We start from the raw sequence: 17142 nt of genomic DNA on the forward strand, positions 1-17142 counted from the left end.
GTTGTTAAGTGTGGACCAAGGAATTTCTGTCTGGAAGTCATGCATTGTGCACACAACTTCTGCTGAGCTAAAGGAGAACTTTCTGAAAAGTCTACTTGACTTTGAGAGCCCCAGCACCCAAGAATCCACCCTGCCCTGGGACTGTGCAGTCAGTGGTTTGTCAACCTCACTGCAGTAGTAACTACAGCCCAGTAGTAACTACCAAGGACTTCTCTCATAGAATAGAGTGCCATTGGAAATCTCAAGCCTGTAAACCAAGACCCAGGCAGTTCTTGGATAAACAGAAATCTTGGGTCCCCCAATTTAAGGAGGGTTTCACTGGCCAAACCAAGGTATTCCTGTGGCTTTTGGCCAAATCTCCTCCATTCTGTGCACAACTTTCTTACTGAACAGAAGCCAGAACCAGTCAGTGAAGCAAAAACCTGAAAAACAGAAAGGTATGAGACCCCCTGTGAGCAGACAGGGTGTGGAGCAGGTCATGGGAAGAGTCCACAAAGCAAAGGTTTCTCTTACTCAGACTGTTGTGAGACTCTGAAGGACTAATTTATGCATGGAGCTGTCTCTGATTAAGTGTGTTCAAGGATAAGAGCATCCACTGATGGAATTAATTTAAGTGGCAGGAAAGTTGCTTGAACCTTTGCCTATCAATACAAAAACCATCTGAAATAGGTATACAAATCCCCACACACAGAATTTGCTCTCAGTGTTCAAATATTTATGATCTGAACCTCTCTCCATTTTCATACCTGTCTATTGTTCAGCACTAAGCCACCATTAGCTCACTTAACGAGGTGGAGGAATCCCTGTGACTGATATGTTAATGAAGCTGAGTTTTCGTCAAAGAGAAGGTCGTTCCAATAGTGAGCAGAGCTGCTCTTCCCTGCCTGTGCTCCCTTTCTAATGGCCATCTCTGCTCTCAGCTGCTGTGCATGCTGGTGCCCTCCCTGCAGGGAAGGCTGGCTGCCTTTGCCAACTGCTCACCCCATAGAGCTAGTAAATCCCAGACAGACGGTGCTAACAGAAATGTCTTTTTTCCCCCCTTTTAATGCTCTTTTGCATAATGGCAAGCCCAAAAATCGTTAGTGAAAACGAGCTTATCGCAGGACCCTTTGATAGCCCTAATCTGCTTATGCGCAGCACTTTGAGCTGCCAATCAGAGCAATGCGAACTCCTGCTCTGTGATCACACGGAGCAGAGCGAGGATGAAAGTGATATTGCCTGGGTCACCTCATTATCCAGCCTCTCTATTAACTCGGCTGCAACTTGTTCTGGTTTCCCCTAGTGCTGCAGTCCCAGAAGCAGCACTTGCTCACACGACCCAGGCAAACAGCTGCTTTCCAAACTGATTCCTCCAGCTGCCTGACAGCCACTGGCACATCTGGCTTCAAAGGATGCCTCACCTTGCAATCAAGTGTACGGACCAGGGGTGGACTCCTGTGGAAGCAAGGCAGCTGGAATAGGGAGTGAAGGGGTGAAAATGCAATGGTTTGGAGACAGTCACATTTAGAGCCAAACACCCATATGCTGCCTGTCCAGACAGCTTGTCTGCATGGGAGTGAATTCATAGAGATGCACAAACCCACTCAAATCAATCTCTCCAAAGCAATTTCCCAGCCTGTTTCACTCCTCCATCAGTTTTTATGAATCTACCCTTAGGGAAAGGCAGCATGATCAAAGGGACACGAAGGAAGAACTTACCACTTGGGTGCACCCCCTCTGCCAAAGAGCCCTGATCCAAAACCCCAGCTGACTTTCCCCATCACACCCTCTAGCAAACTGCATGCCGGCATCCCTGCAGACCCAAAGGGCAGAGGAACCGAGCTACTCCGTGCCCAGGTGATGGAAACCGGACTGGCTTTTGATTTGTCTTCATCACTGCAGAGCATCAGACACTTACTGGATTGGGCAGTTCTGGCTTCGATCGTGGGGGTGTAGACTCCTACGCCCAGCTCTGAGCGGGCACCCAGACGGAACTTATACAGCGTGTCTGGTTTGAGACCTTCCACAGCATATGAGGAGGTTGGGTCAAACTCCACCTTTTGCTGTCAAATAAAGGGAAACACAGGTTATTTGATATAGTTGGAGAATACAGAAAAGCTGGCACTCAGCTCCCAATGCCAAGGGAATATCCAGCCCCATCACCCATTCTAGCCCCAAGTCACAGCCACGCTGCCAAACCCGCTGCAGTCCTGCAGGACACCAAAGGATGGAGTTTCCTGGGTAAAACACAAGGACTGTGCAGGGAAGCAGACCTCTCTGAAATCCACGCTACACTGCCTGGTGCCCTGACGGCATTCGCTGTCTGACAGCTTTGTGGGAAGCTAAACAGTGCAGATGAGGGGCACGGGACGCCTGAGTTTGTTTCCTCCCAACAGACAGTGTCTGCCCGTGAAACAGAGTAAAGCTCTTGTCCTGCAGTAGTCTCTAATGCACCTTAACAGTGCTGGTAAAGGACTTGGTTTTGCTGCCACTTCTGCCGGAGGGCATTTATTTCTGGCAGCTCTCATGCCACTATAAACACAGGAGCAAAAAGGGACAGAGGACACTGTGCTGCTGCCATGGCACAGTCCTCACTGTGCTGCCCTGCAGCCAGCGCTACTTTTGATACATTTAGAGCTGGACTTCTTTTAGGGACCTGACAGTAAATATGGAAGGGCTCTCTCTAGGCCACCCTCAATCTGCTCCTTAGGAGTAACCAGTTCTGGAGCTGCAGACACATTTTGGAGGCCATTTCAGACCCACCTGGAAGCCCAACTGGCCTGCACAACTGTTTAACGGCACCAGCAGTAAGGATGCCTCAGAGATGGCGTCATGGTGTTCTGGAGTCTTTGCCATCCCAAACCTGTACTAGCTACTTTGCTGGGCACACGCAAGCACAGCTGAGGTCACTTGAACAGAAGCCAGACAGAGATTGCCATACTCCTATCACACAACCATGGAGTAGAAACAGTCCCGTTACCACCCCAGCTCACACAGACACCCTTCCCAAGCTGCTGGAGGGTTATGTCCATTCTCAAGTGCTGCTGATGCACGATCCTCACCTGTGCGCCATCCTCCCCTTCCCAGTACAGCAGCTCGTATTTGGTAATGCGCTCCTGAGAGGCGGGCAGCCACGTCAGCAGGATGCGGGTATCAGACTCTGCTTCTGCCTGGAAGTCAGCTGGCTGGGCAGGAACTGGGGACCAAACACACGGTTAGTGCCAGGAGGCAGATGCAGGGAAAGAAGCTGTGCGGCTCTGCGGAGTCTGCGTTTCAGCTTGTGAGGATCCTTCTTCATTCCTTCTGGACCCTCCCTTCTTCCCTCTCCCCTGTACGGTGCTTTTGGAACAACCCAGCAACAAGCAAACACCTCTGGGACCCAGGCAGGTGACTATGGGAATTGTACTCACTTCCAGCCCCTGACTGCAACCCAGCTCCTTCCTTCCACACGTGCACTCACACCCCAGGAAGGCCCAGCCCAGTTGCACAGGTTCACACCCAGGACCTTGTGTCACATTTTTAGCCACTGTATCCCAGACAAAACTGTGGGCTGTGTTACTTGTACAGAGATCGATACCAACTCCCCAGGACAGGCTGACAGCTCCAATCTGATGGCTGTGGGGTGGCGATGCCACTCTGACATGCAACCGTTTGAGCACCAAGTGCAGTTGCGATGCCTGGTGCAAACCAGCCACACAGCTGAGCTGCACACTGCCGGCCACGGTGGACACGGAGCTGCAGCACCGCACTTCATACGTACCCCCTTGCTGCGTTTTGACCTGGATGATGTCCGAGGGAGGCCCGTCACCCACTGAAGTAAAGGCCAGGACGCGGATGCTGTACGTGGTCCCCGTGATGAGGCTCCCCACGGTGGTGAGGTGGCTGTCGTCGGTGTTGTGTTTCTGCCACATGCTCAAGGGCAGATGCGGGTCGGTGGTATAGTAAACGCGGTACCCTCTGATCTGTCCATTCGGCTCCTCTGGCTGCTCCCACTGGACCAGCATGGTGCTGGCGCTCAGCATCCGCGCCTGGACTTTGAGGGGTGGACTTGAAGGAGCTTGTTCTCCTGTCCGGGCCTCGACCAGCTCACTGGGGGGGCCCCTGCCAATGTTATTGACTGCGATGACCCGGAACTCATACTCTGAGAAGGGGCTGAGCCCACCTATGCTATAGCGGGTTGTTGCCACACCATCCACCTCCTGGAACTGACCCTCCAAGGATTTGGGCTTGTACTGGATGACGTAATATGAAATGGGGTCGGAGTTGCCTGAGTCCCAGGTGAGGGTCACGCTGGTAGCTGTCGTTTCAGTCACTAATGGCTCTGTTGGAGGTTTTGGCAGTGCTGCAATTGGAAGGCAGAGAGGTGTGATTTAAATAATTCAGTCAGCTCAAACCCTTCAATGTGCATGGGGATAAAAATGGAGCTGCCACCTCCCATTAACATTCTTCTTTAAAAGGCAGAAATCATTTCATACTCTAGAACATGCATTTTTATATTACCATATATTGCTTGAAGTGGTTCTTAATGGAAGGATAAACAGAGCAATCATGTTATTAGACGTGCTTGACGCACTTACCAGCAGCAGGCTAAATAAAGGTAATTCAACAGGGATGCAGGAATGTTTCTGTCATGGGGTTTCAGCTGGCAGTGGGAAGGTGCTTGCTGGGCTGGGCTGGCCCCAAGAAGCCAGGTGTACAGATGGTTTACAAAGGGATACAGTAAAGCAGAGCACCGCAAGTCACCTGGAACTATGCCCCTGCTTCCACATCTTAGGCCATAGGGAGTTCATGGACAGTGCTGTTAGATGGGGTGATGGGGAAATGCCTCGTAAGTGTTACAGTGCATGCAGGAGGGATACAGCCAGAGAAATTACCACCTTCACATCCACTATTTCACTGGGTGGTGTGTCAAACTGCAACCAGACAATAAACTGTTACACAAGAACTCTGTGACACTGACATCACTGAAATGTTAATGAGAATGCAACTACTGCAAGAAAACATTTCCAGAATTTGCCATTTTACCAAAAGGACAAAGAAAGAGAATGAGTGTGTGTGAGAGAGATTTGCAGAGTACACAAATACTTTAAGACAATGACTGAATTAAAGTCTACAGTAAGTTTAAGCCTCCTGCGAACCACCCTAGTTAAAGTCATTAGTGACTGTAATGCAGCTGTGCTTGACAAGTAACTAGGAAAAATGATCAGCTCAAATTAAGATCCTCAAGCACGTCATTCTTTGGCAAAGCCATCAGGTTTCCAGTTTCCACATGGTTCAGCTGAGGAGGGCAGGTTCTTTAGCACAGGAGCACACCTGCTCCAAATGCCAGGGAAGACGACTTTTCCAGTGCTATTGCAACAGGAACACTCAAAAAATCGGTGAGGGCCAAACTGGCACGGGAGGGAAGGGCGTGCAACCCACAACCAGACAGCACATCACTGCCCATGGAGGACTCAGGATGAGCAAACGCACCCTGCCCAGCATTACAGCCTGAAGCAACACATTTCCTAGAGCATCCAAGAAATTGGCAGTCTCAGGCTTTCAAGGGCAGATGACACTCGTCCACCTTTCCTTTGGAGAGCTGCAAGCTTCACTCTTGCTAATTCTTGGGTGTGCAGCCTGCATGTGAGCAAGGGGCAGATCTGGCACCTTTGATGCCCTTACTGCAATCGGCTTTGTGTCATCTTGCTTCTCCTGTCTGCCCTGCAAATGGTACTTTCCAGCAAGCACAGGAGAAGCAACAGTGGGTGAAGGAGATAGGGACAGAGGCAGTAGGATATCCCTAGTGAAGGTGCAGAAAAAACAGAAACAAGGAGGATAACAAAAGGCTAATGGAGCTGAGCAGATCGCTCCCTGTCCTGGGGTGGCAGCGTCATTTGGCCAAAAAGGGAGCAAGGCAGCACAAAGAGGTAATGACTGGGAACCATCAGTGCAATAGTGCAGTTCTCACCTCCTCCCTCCACGTCCAAACCACCTCTCCATCGCTCCCCTTTCTTCCGTACACTCTTGAGCATGTACTATAATTGAGGCAACCCCTGTGCTCTGTAAGAAAACGGGGGCTGGAAAAGGTACTGACGAGCAGGCGCTGCAAGTAAAGGGAGCGATGTGCGGCTGAGGTTAAAAGCATCTTCTGACTAGCACCAGGGAAAAGAGAATTTGCTGTTAATCTGTAGGTCATGGAGGGCTAACACTCAATTCTGTGATTTGTTCAAGCAGAGACTCAGTGCTAAAGGTGGCCATAGTGCAGGAGGGGGCCTGCAAGAACAGACAGACTCAAAAGATGACATATCTGTGGAAATCTGAGCTAAAAGCCAACTGCAGGGAGAGGAGGAAAGGGACAGTGTGGACCTGCTTGGCCCCAGATGGAAAAGGCAGGACACCTGTGAGGGAGCTGCCTGGGTGGGCTGCCCTGTACCCAGCGCTCAGCAATCAGCAACAACGTCCTCTTTGGGGCAAAGCTACCTGTGAAATGGCAGCAGGAAGCATGCCTTAAGGACAGCAATAAAAGGAAGAGAGAGGGCAAGAGCAGTAAGGGAAAAGAGAAAATTGACAGAGGAATATGCAACAATTTAAAAATGAACGTGTAGAGCTCCTTCCTGCAGGGGAGGGAGGATGCTCATTCTGGTGATGCCCACGGACACTTCACATCGCTGGGATCAACATTCTCTCATCCTGCCCTTACTGCAGGAGGACACCTCTGTGCAAACAGCTCTCTGAGTGCAGACACACGCAGACCCCTGCCTCAGGACAGCCTGTGGCTGCCGCTGTGCTGAGCTGGTCCTGCTGGTGCATGGAACAAGCCAGAAATTGCTGGGATAAGCACAGACTCAGTGAGGTTCCCTCGTGGCATAACAGTGACCCAGCCTGACACCAGCCTGTCTCCCATCATGCCACATGCAGGGAGAGACAAAGTGACCTCCTAAGCAAATACTTTACTGTCAGCAGGAAAAAAAATGAAGGTGTGGGTTTGGGAACCTCCCTCACAAGGTGGAAATGTCACAGGAAACTGCAGCCACTTAGTTGCACCCAAAAACTCTTTGGCAAAGGTCATCATTGAAACCCAAGTAGGAGCACTGTGAGCAGTAATTCCTTACCTTTGACAGTGATCTGGGCTGTGGCTTCGATCATGCCGAGCGAGGAGATGGCCACACAGGTGTAGTTGGCAGACTGGACGATGTTATTTAGCTCCAGGACATTCCTACCGACAGGCATCTCATCCTCTTTGGTCAGTTCCTCCACGCCGGCCATCCACTTCACGTAGGGCATCGGGGCACCCACTGCCACGCACGTGAGGTTCACGCTCCCCCCAGGCATCACCTCGTGGTTGCTCGGAGGGATAGAGAATCGAGGAGCAACACGCCGCACTGAAACAAGGAGGAGACAGCTAGTAGGGTCGCAGAACCAGCAGAGAGCACTCGGTTGCACTGCAGGGGTACATGAGTGGGGGTTCAACACTTTTGCCTGTCTATCCCTCGGGACAGATAAAATGAAGTGCAAGAGCTGTTCAGAGCTTTGCCAAATTGTACATACTTTGCTCTCCTTCCTTAGCCACTGGCATCTTATTAGAAGAACTCATTAAGGGATGGCTCAATCCATTCCCTCCAAACACAGCCTTTTGAAATCATATTACTAACATGAAACATTCCTCCATTTAAATTACATCCCTTTAATTAGAGAGTATGCACAAATGCCAGTCACACACTCTCTCTGTGCAGAGCCCACTGAAGGTCTGCAAAATGGAATTACCTGCTCAATTTATTAGCTCTAGAGTAAAGCAACTCGTCCCCTAAACCTCTCAGGGTTTGGGCAGGAGCAGCAGAAAGGTTTCTTTCTGAATTAGCACACGTGTGCTGCTAAATAAAATATAATTCCTTTCAAAATGTAATTCAGGTTCTACCTTGGCTCAGAAAAAATAGTCACCAGAGCTGCATGACATTGTCAGGGCCTGAACAGATCACCTTGCTGGGCAGGAGAGAACTAATCCTGACAGATGTGAGATCATATCCATTTTGACAGAAGAGAGCTGGGCTGGCAGAACCCTCCCCACCTTTGTGGCAGCACTTTGGGAGATGTATTCCTCCTTATTTCATTGCACAGCTTCTCTTCATATCAATCCCTTGCTGGGTATTTCATTCAAGACTTATTTGTAAGCAACCCTCAGCTACAATAAAGCTCTAAAGCTGCCTGCCATATGCATTCCCGTCAGGAAAATGACACTGAGAAATGAGGCCCCTTCTTCAGGGTTAGTGTTATGGGCCTATTTAAGCAAGGGTAGAGAAACAACTGTGCTCGGTAAATCTTTGTCTCCTCTGGGCAAGCTCATTTTAGTCTGTAGTTAAAAAGGGAAACTGCTCAAATGCGTGTTGCCCAGCAGCCCTGCTCTCCTCTAGCCTCCTCCACCAGACGGGCAGCCCGGAGCCTCGGCTGGGACTGACCAGCTCCCGAGGAGCCTCTCCCTGCCAGGGATGTTCCTCCATCAGTGCACGGGGCTGGCGGAGCAGCCAGCAGCGGGGGCCGCTGCAAACGGGGCAGGAGCCCGAGCGGTGCCAGCTCACAACACACCGCAGGCACCACCAGCCCCACAGGAGCCGGGGGTCCGCAGGGACACGGCTCCGCTGGCACGGCTCCTGCCACCACAGCATCTCCGCAGACGGTAAAGCTGCTGACAGCCCGGCGAGCTGCAGAGGTGTCAGCTCTGCTTGCCAAGCTGACTCTCCCCAAATCAAATTTCACTAGTGCTCTCTTTGATGATTCATCCCCAAACCGACAGGCTTGCAGATATAGACTGAACACGGAAGCCCCCACACTAGCATGTACAACAGAGCTAAGACTTCGTGATAAATTAGACAATACTGTCAACATCGTGTGTGTACTACACATCGTCTCGGTGACAAAACAGGGCTCATTAGCTCCTTACCAGTCAGGGGAAGGATAACTTGCTTTGCTTTTTTTTTTTTTTGAATGTCTAAATCCAGCGTCTTGCTGGTTGTTTCTTTTAATCAATTATTAAATCTCAAATCAATAGCTACATGAGCCATCGCCAGTGAGGCGTTACCTGACTGATGGGGCAGTGCTCCCCAAATGAGACAGAACTGAAAGTGTACTCAAGTGCGATGCAGTCATGAGAATACAGAGTTAACCTGATGGAGATGGCAATGGTTTAACATGATGGTGTGTACTTCCAACCAAAGCATCCCAGCACCGTTCATTAAGAGGCAGGTTTAATTTTCGAATGAACATGGCATCGAATTATTTTGGGCAGAAGCTGTTCAAAATCCATCCCCATCCAAGGACCAAACCCATCCACCCACACTGTATTAAAATAAAAAAAAGCAAACTTTGAGGATAAAGCCACAGGTGTGCACAGAGCACTCACACACATGCACCAGGCAAACAGGCTGGCAGGCACCAGAGGCTACTACAGAGTCAGAGAGACAGCGGTGTGAGGGCAGGACAGGGAGAGGGAAGATGCACAGCAACCCACGTACAGGGACACGGGAAGACAGGAGACTGGAGGACAAGAGGCCATGCAGGAAGATCAGAGCCCAGCATGCACAAACAGATTTTGACTCCCAGCCCTGTGAGACCGGAGGCAGCACAGCCCGCTGCAGACTCCCCCGCACCTGCGCTGTGTCCCCATGCCAAGCTCTGCTTTCAGGGTGCTCCTGGGGCCATGCTGAGACCCATCAGCGCTGTGTCCCCCTTGATGTGTCCTGCAGAGGCAGTGGCTGTGGGCGCTGCAGCCGTCTCTCCCGGTGAAGCCAGCAGCCGACCGCCCCACTGCCCTGCGGACAGCACGGGGGAGACGCACTTCACAGGGGCTGGGGGCTCTCTCAGCAGAGCTCTGCAGGGTGAAGGGAAGGGCTGAGCCCCTTCAGAAGCGTCTCTCCCCATCCTACTTGCAGGGGAGCAGCAGAGATAGGTGGTGCGTTCTTGTGCCTCAAGAAGGGATGAATGGCAAGGAAAGCGCTCCTGCAGATCAAACCAAACAAGAGAGCGGGCAGGCTGCAGCATCGCCAACCTTGCGATGGGCCATGCCTGCTGCACGCCGCAACCCGCGGCACGCCAGAACCCTCTGTGGGGCCTCGGCTCTCAAGCCTGGCAACAGATGAACGGCTAAACAGGCCTCTGCAGTGTATTTTTGCGATGCAGAACGGCTGAGCCGGCCTTCCCTCATTAGCACACCGGCACAGCTGCTGAGATGGGCTCGGTGCTCCGTGCTGGAGAGCCGTGGTGCCCAAGGCACCGCAGCTGCTAAAAATGGATGCCACGTGTAGGGGTCAGCTCTCAACATGGGAGGCGGGAGGGGGTCAGGGCAATGCCTTTGGTGAGAGATCTGGCCCGGACCATACTCTGGCAGGAGCTTGTGCAAAAGAAGGGACGGGCTCCATCAGCCTCCCAGCCTCTCGGGGGATAATTGGCAGCTTCTCGTCCCAGTCAGTACAGAGGGAGAAGGGGAGATGCTGTCAGTTAGCATTAGTGAGAGCTGGCAGAGCTCTCACAGCAGCTTGCAGAGCACCATCAACACATTCCTCAGGCTCAAGCCAGCGATTTAAGTCGCTTGCTTTTCTAGCGTAAGAGTCTGGTAATAATTTAAATCAGTATAACTCCTCAAAACGCAGCATTCTTAGAATTTCTGTCCAATTTACAAGTCAAATCACATGGGCTAGCACAGCCCATGATGCTACCTAAAGTGCTCCAGAAAATTTTGTTGTTCTTCATTTATAGCAGCAATGAAATTTCCCTTTTTATTACAATTTTCTTGACAAGAATTTGCAATTTTTTTTTTTAATCTTCTTTTTGGATAAAGATCAGAGAAGGTGGTTTGGAGGTTGTGCAAGAACAGCACAGGGAAAATTGCTGTGAGTATTAAAATTATTTCAATGGACAATAGTATAATTCAGAGGTTTAGTTAAACCAGCAGACTGTCGAATATGGGATTCATTGTAATTCATCCCAAGAACAGGCATCGTAAGGGCTCTGTGCTGCTCCACTGTTCAGCACACCTCCCTGCAGAGAGTGTTCCCTGGGAAGTGAAGTGAAACCCCAGAGCAGGCAGCAATGCGGCACAACCCGAGCCTGTGCCCTGGATCCCACAGGACAGGGAGAAAGGACAGCGTGGAGACCGGCTCCCCACTCACTGTGGGGACCACGGGGAGTAAGGAGGGGAACAGGCAACACGAGAGTCACAAAGGTTGAGATTGAGAAATGTTAATAATTCAGCATGCATTAACATGCACATTCCTTGCCTTGAGAGCAAAGAGCATGAATCGATCGCCCGGCTCCTTTCACCACCGGAGTGGCTGTTTCCTAACGTCTCAGGTTCCCTCTGAGGGTGACGTTACCACTTGGAGAACCAGAAACCTCCCATTCCTGCTGCTGTCTGCAAGAGCTGTGGGCTCTGAGCCCTGGCCACCAGCGCTCAGGAGCCGGCGCTGTTAGCTCCTCTCCCGCATGCTGAGACACTGCTGGCACACGGCAGGGCTCTGCTGGGAACACAGCAGTGCCAGGACGACTGTCCGTGCTTCCAAAACCGCGTGCTACTGCTAGGGACAGGGAAATGAAACTGCTTCCCTTGCCGGCTGTCTTGGCCACAGCACAGCTGGGCCAACGACAATGCTAACACCCCTCCCTCTCGCGTGCAGAGATGCTGGGCTTCCTTCCCCCGGTGCCCAGCAGGCACCGAAACTCTGGGCTCCATCCTCTCCCTCCTGAGACCCATCACAGGCGCTGCCCCATGGTGATGGAGAGCTGCACCCTTGCTCTGCACACTTCTCCGCTCCTCTCTGGAGCAATCCCAGCTGCTCTGGTCCCGCACCACTGTCCCGACACCCTCTGCCCTTTGCTCTTTTTCTGCACGAAGGAGCAGCCGTCCGAAGCCCCGTGTGCTCTGATGGAGAACCAGCACTGGCTGTGCTGCTCCTCCCTGGCCCCTGCATAGCGCATGCAATTTTGGAGGGCTCTGCTCTACCCCTCGACTGGGGTGAGTAGTAGAGAGTGATGCGGGGGCACATTTGTGAGAAGGTGACACTGCCTGACTTTTTTCCCTTGGTGCGAGGGATGTGCTCTCGCCATCACCACGCTGCTACCTTTCCCAAAACTGCCAACTCCCTCAGGAACCGCCTCCTCAGAGCTGGGAAGGAGTGAATTTAGGAGATATCCTCAAACATGATCATCAGTCTGCATGGTTTACTCATCTGTAGACACCTTTCATCTCTCTCTAGTGCTATCATTTTAAGGAAGGACTTCAAATGGAAAGGCATTTGCTGGAGTCTCACAATCTATTGACAGAATCAACAGCAGGAGAGGAAAAATTGGAACCAGAAAAAAATGCATTTACAGTCTAATCTTGTGCTCAAACAATGCTGTACTATTTATGCTCCCAATGCATCCTTGAGTGCTGACATTTTATAGACAATTTCCAAAACAGGGCCTTGCCATTTTTGGATTATATTTCAGCTATAACTTTTAGGTCTAATTATTTGCGCTGACAACCACATATAAAAGAGGATATATCATTACAGTGGTGCAGCACTGGAGACACATCAGCATTCAGCATACTGACATACTAATAGCAAAGTAAGGGAGAGCAAGATTGTGGAGCTATGCAATTTGCATTCGCTCTGAAATTTCTCTGATGAAAATAACACAACATTAAGGAGGGGAATAAGAGAAAAGATCCACTGTATCAAGATAAAATAACTCGTTAATAAATAACCTTGTAGCAGTCACAGAGCAATAATTAAATGCATGGGTGAGCAGTACACAGTTTTAAGTAAAGCTGGAAAAATGTAAGATGTAATTATCAGTGCCAAACAAATTATAAGCGCGGCAAATCCCAATGGAATATTTAGAAACTAATTTCTAGCTTCGCGTTAAATATTTGTGTACGTGGGTATTTTTGGTGGGGCGGGAAGGAGGGGTCGACACAAAGAATGAGGAATTATCTGCTCCTGCTGGCTTATATCCATTCTCGGCTGCCTCCCCTCAGCTAAACCATGCGGCTAAAACGTTTAAGTGCCCTGTCAAAGGTTCATTCTCCAGAGGTGCCTGAGCCATCACAGCGGTGCTTCAAATTCACTGAAATCTGGGAGGCTTTGGGTCTTGGCTTTAATTTCTTCTCTTCCTTGTTCTCATTTTTCATCATCGTCTTGGGCTCAGGTAATTTTATCCTCTACAAAATCTATTTTTAGAGGGTAAACAACGAAGGCCTCGTGCCTCGGTACAATCTAAATGAGAGCACGTTCCAGGGAGAGAAACGGGAGCAAAGTCACTGTACTGGAACAACTGCTATGACAACTTGTTAAAACTTGTTCCAGTGATGATTATAAGATCAACTCATGCAGCTGCCTGATGACACGTGTGAGAGGAGCCAGGGTCTCGTCCCCGTGCCACCCGGGAGCAGTGTCGGGCTGGAGAGCTGCTGCGAGCATCCCTCCCGCTGCGGACGGACAGACGGACTGCATGGTACCTGCTCAGTGAAGGAGTCATCTCTGGAAAGTACCTCAGGACTTCTGCCAAAAACAGCAGCCTTCCTCAGCGTGAAATCACGAGTGCCTCAAGCTAGGTCTGGAGCTAGATTTCTTTTGAAGGCTGGAGTCGCCTTCCACTATTGTCCTTTATTCACCTCTGGCTCTCTGAGGGGTGGGGGACAGAGCAGGGCAAAGCACAAACCAGGTTTTACTGGGTGGCTACGAGCTCCTATGCACGTTGCCATGGGTCTCCCTGGGCCACCCTGGGTAAGGCTGGGGCCACCGCCAGAGCTCCCTGCTCTCCCACCAGCAAGTGAAAGACCCAGCCCCAGGATGGAAAGAAGAGTCAGAGCTGCTCGTGCAAAGGGCCCTTGTCCCAGCGTGGAAAAGCAACCGCCCCAGAGCGGGGACTGCGGAGGAGCAGGGAAGCTGCCTCGGTACGAGGGCCTTGCAGCTCTCAGCCGGCTGCCCCTGCTGCCCTGTGGCACAGCCGGGCAGCGTGCTGGGTTCTTCTCCAGTGGAGATCGAAAGTAAGCTTTTTGACTCCAGAGAAAGTTCAAACTTTTAAAGCTACAGGAGAAATCGAGGCACCCGCTCTCCCTAGCCGCTTGCAAGGGGACTAGAGATCATTCTGATCTCCGCTTCCAAAGACTGCTCTTGATCTCCGGCCAGAACGCGGCAGCAGTTTAGAGGTATTAGACTGGCACCTAGCATAGGTAACGGGTTAGAGAAGGACCCCACACACAGCAGCATGCACTTCTTCCCACCCTACCTTTGAACAACACCACCCTGGCTGCTATTTGCATGCAAAATATATTCTATGCATTTTAAATCTCAAGCAACAAAGGCATGCAAGCAAAGTATCAATGCCATCACCAGAGTCACAGCAAACAGAAAGCAGATTTCATCAGGCACACTACGGCCGTGCCTGGAAGAGAGCCAGAGTCTGCACGGCCCCCTCCCCTTCTGGGGATGGCTCTCCTCTCCCTACTGGAAAAGTCCCATCTGACGTGGCGTACTGTAGATGGATAAGAAGTGAAAAGGACCAACCTTCTCGCTGATCTGAGAGATGAAAGTTTGTTTTGTTTGATGGCAGAGTGCGATGAAGATGAGGAGGGAATAAAAAAAGACAAGGAAAAACACAGAGAGTAAAAACAGGCCAAGCTTCATCTGTCCGCACACCACTGAAACGACAAGACAAGACTACAGAGGTCAGCCACGACTTCCCACCACGCACACACACCACTCCATGTCGTGGACAGGAGCGCGATGCACTCGCACGGCTCCAGCACGGCCCCTCCGCCTTCCTGACCACTCAGCCCCTCGAGAACAGGGCTGAGGGACACACGTACTCACATGGAAGGTACTTCGGGGGCAGCCCCGTGCTGGGCCAGACGCTGGAAGCACAGACACATTTACATGTGCAAAACACCCATGTGCACGCACAGAGCGAGGGACTGCAGCCATCACACAGACTGACGTGCTCCCACACACCCACTCCGGCTATAAAGATGATGGCAAAGGCACTTTAAACCCATTGACCAAGCACTGGGAAGAGTATATACATAGATCCGAATTTTATCAAGTATGAAAGAAATGTTCCAAGTGGCGAACGGAAAAATCTTCTACCATGAAGAGCTGCTCCCCCTCTCCAGACAAAGAGCTAAATGCAGCAGAGAGGTATTAGGCAAGTGACACACATGCGCAGTCTCAGCCGGGCTCAGTTTCGGGAGAGCCTTATGGGTACACTGTGCTGCAAGTGAGAGATGGACAAGAAACCAGAAGGACAAAAACACCCAGAGAGAATTGAGCAGGTCCCAGTTTTTGTTCCTGCGGGAGAGACAGTAGAAGGTTAGTTGCATTTTCCTTATAGACAAAGGAGATCTTATTTCTCTAGCAGGAGTGACCTCACTCCAGCTACAGATCTGTGGCATATCAGCTGTAATCGAACCCTCGCTGAGAGAATACAGAAGTGGATTTGATAGTTAAAGACTGCTTATGAGTCACATTTTTGATAAGGGAAAGAGAAAGGAGGGGAAGGAATTTGCTTTCCAGCAGAAACACTGCAAATTAGAGAACAGCATGTGGCATTATACAGTGCAACAGTACAGTCAGCCATTTCCAGCGATTAGAGGACAAGATTTTAACCAACACTGACATGGTACAGGCCAGGCAACAAACTGCCAATAACAGCTACAACAGTGGCCTACAAAGTGCAATGGAGCTTTCAGGAGAACAGCAAAACAATTGTTTTATGTTTCTTCAATTGAACTGATACAAGGGGACCAGAACCAGCCAACTCAGGGCTTAACTGGCCCATAAGTGAGGCACACATCAAGAAAGGACCCCCACCCCGACATCCTCAAAACAAACAGTCCTGGCTTAAGGACCAGGTTTCTCCTGGCCTGCTTTAAGCAGGGGATTTTCCTCTTGGTCCACAAAACATTAACATAAGGCTCATTTAATCCTGCGAGACCCTGTGATGGGAGGGAACCTCTTTATTGCCGCTCCCAAGCCACCACTTTATTTCCTAATCTAATGGAGCGTATCACATCTGCGTGGCCTCAGCAGACAGCGAGGGGCTTCTGCCTTCTGCTCAGCTCTTCCCAACAGGGAGGATTCGCCTCCTGCCCTTGCCCAGGAAGGTCAGTGCTTCTGGCAAACCAGACATACCCGTGAACTGCTGCGTTTCTGGAAAGCAGCATTAACGTTGCAATAGGGCAACATGAACTCCAAGTGCTGCAAGTGCCAGGAGGTTTATTTTGGGGACCTCGGCAGGGATTGCGCTGCGTCAGTGTGCACGGACAGGAGCAGGCTCTGGCACTGGCTTTCCCGTGTTGACGCTTCAGATTAGAGTTGGAAAGGCGAAGAGACGCATGTGAAACACGCTAATTCAAACAGATTACTTTATGGTCTGTCAAATAGGAACAAGTTTGGGACCTGCTATTTGTCACTAATTGCTGGATTATCTCTTAATCTCTTATTATATTAGTGTCTTATGGGAAATAGGAACCAGTAGCAGGCTATTTTAGAACAGCTGTGAGGGAAGAGGGAACACCTGGGCAGAAAGTTCTCTCTCCTTTCCCTTTAGTTAATGCTTAAACAGCTGCTGCTTTAGCTGAGATAAACCAAATAAATGGTAAAATGAAAGTTTCACCTCCTTAAAGATCTCATTCACATGCTCCCTTATCTCCAGTTTTCTATCCATGTCACTCCTAAGCTAAGAAGCATGTTTTACCATCATTTTTTTTCTGCTTTTTTTACAAAGCTAATTATTCTAATCAGCGACAGCAAATAACATCTGTCCCCCTCGCCCCGTAGGGACATAGGATTTAGGGCTGGGGTTACCCAGCGCATCCCCTGTGCAGAATACAACGTCTCACTAGGCACGGTACCTCGTTCCCACGAACCTGAGCTGCCTGGCAGCTAACTCGAACGTGCCAGTCTTTGTGCAAGACAAAGCAAGTCAAGTCACAGCAGAAATGCCACCAGAGGATAGGAAACTTCAGAAGGTAAAAACGGGGCTCCGTCAAAGATCCAAGCTGAAACAGCAAAGAGGTAAAGAGCAAGGCCGTATCAGAAACGCACCTGCCAGTCCTGACTGTCAGGTGGCTCCAGTGCTCTGTAGGCAGAAATCCCCATGACGATTGAATTTGGCTTTTACCCTGCCACAGACATGCTCGTCTGACGC

The 17142-nt window shown here is 50.5% G+C and overlaps 1 protein-coding gene across 23 annotated transcripts in view; it reads right to left on the minus strand.

Annotated features, from left to right (window-relative positions):
• The window catches only part of PTPRF (protein tyrosine phosphatase receptor type F), a 384390-nt gene that overhangs the window by 68653 nt on the left and 298595 nt on the right, over positions 1–17142 (minus strand). For all 23 annotated transcript variants that reach the window (XM_065071624.1, XM_065071626.1, XM_065071648.1 and 20 more), the window contains 4 exons: positions 7074–7343; positions 3740–4321; positions 3042–3175; positions 1898–2042 (listed from right to left, as the gene is read on the minus strand). In XM_065071624.1, the coding sequence (XP_064927696.1) occupies positions 1898–2042; positions 3042–3175; positions 3740–4321; positions 7074–7343 (1131 nt within the window). The remainder of the gene's footprint in view (positions 1–1897; positions 2043–3041; positions 3176–3739; positions 4322–7073; positions 7344–17142) is intronic.

This window comes from Columba livia, chromosome 8 (assembly GCF_036013475.1).
Source record: "Columba livia isolate bColLiv1 breed racing homer chromosome 8, bColLiv1.pat.W.v2, whole genome shotgun sequence".
In the NCBI taxonomy this organism is placed as follows: domain Eukaryota; kingdom Metazoa; phylum Chordata; class Aves; order Columbiformes; family Columbidae; genus Columba; species Columba livia.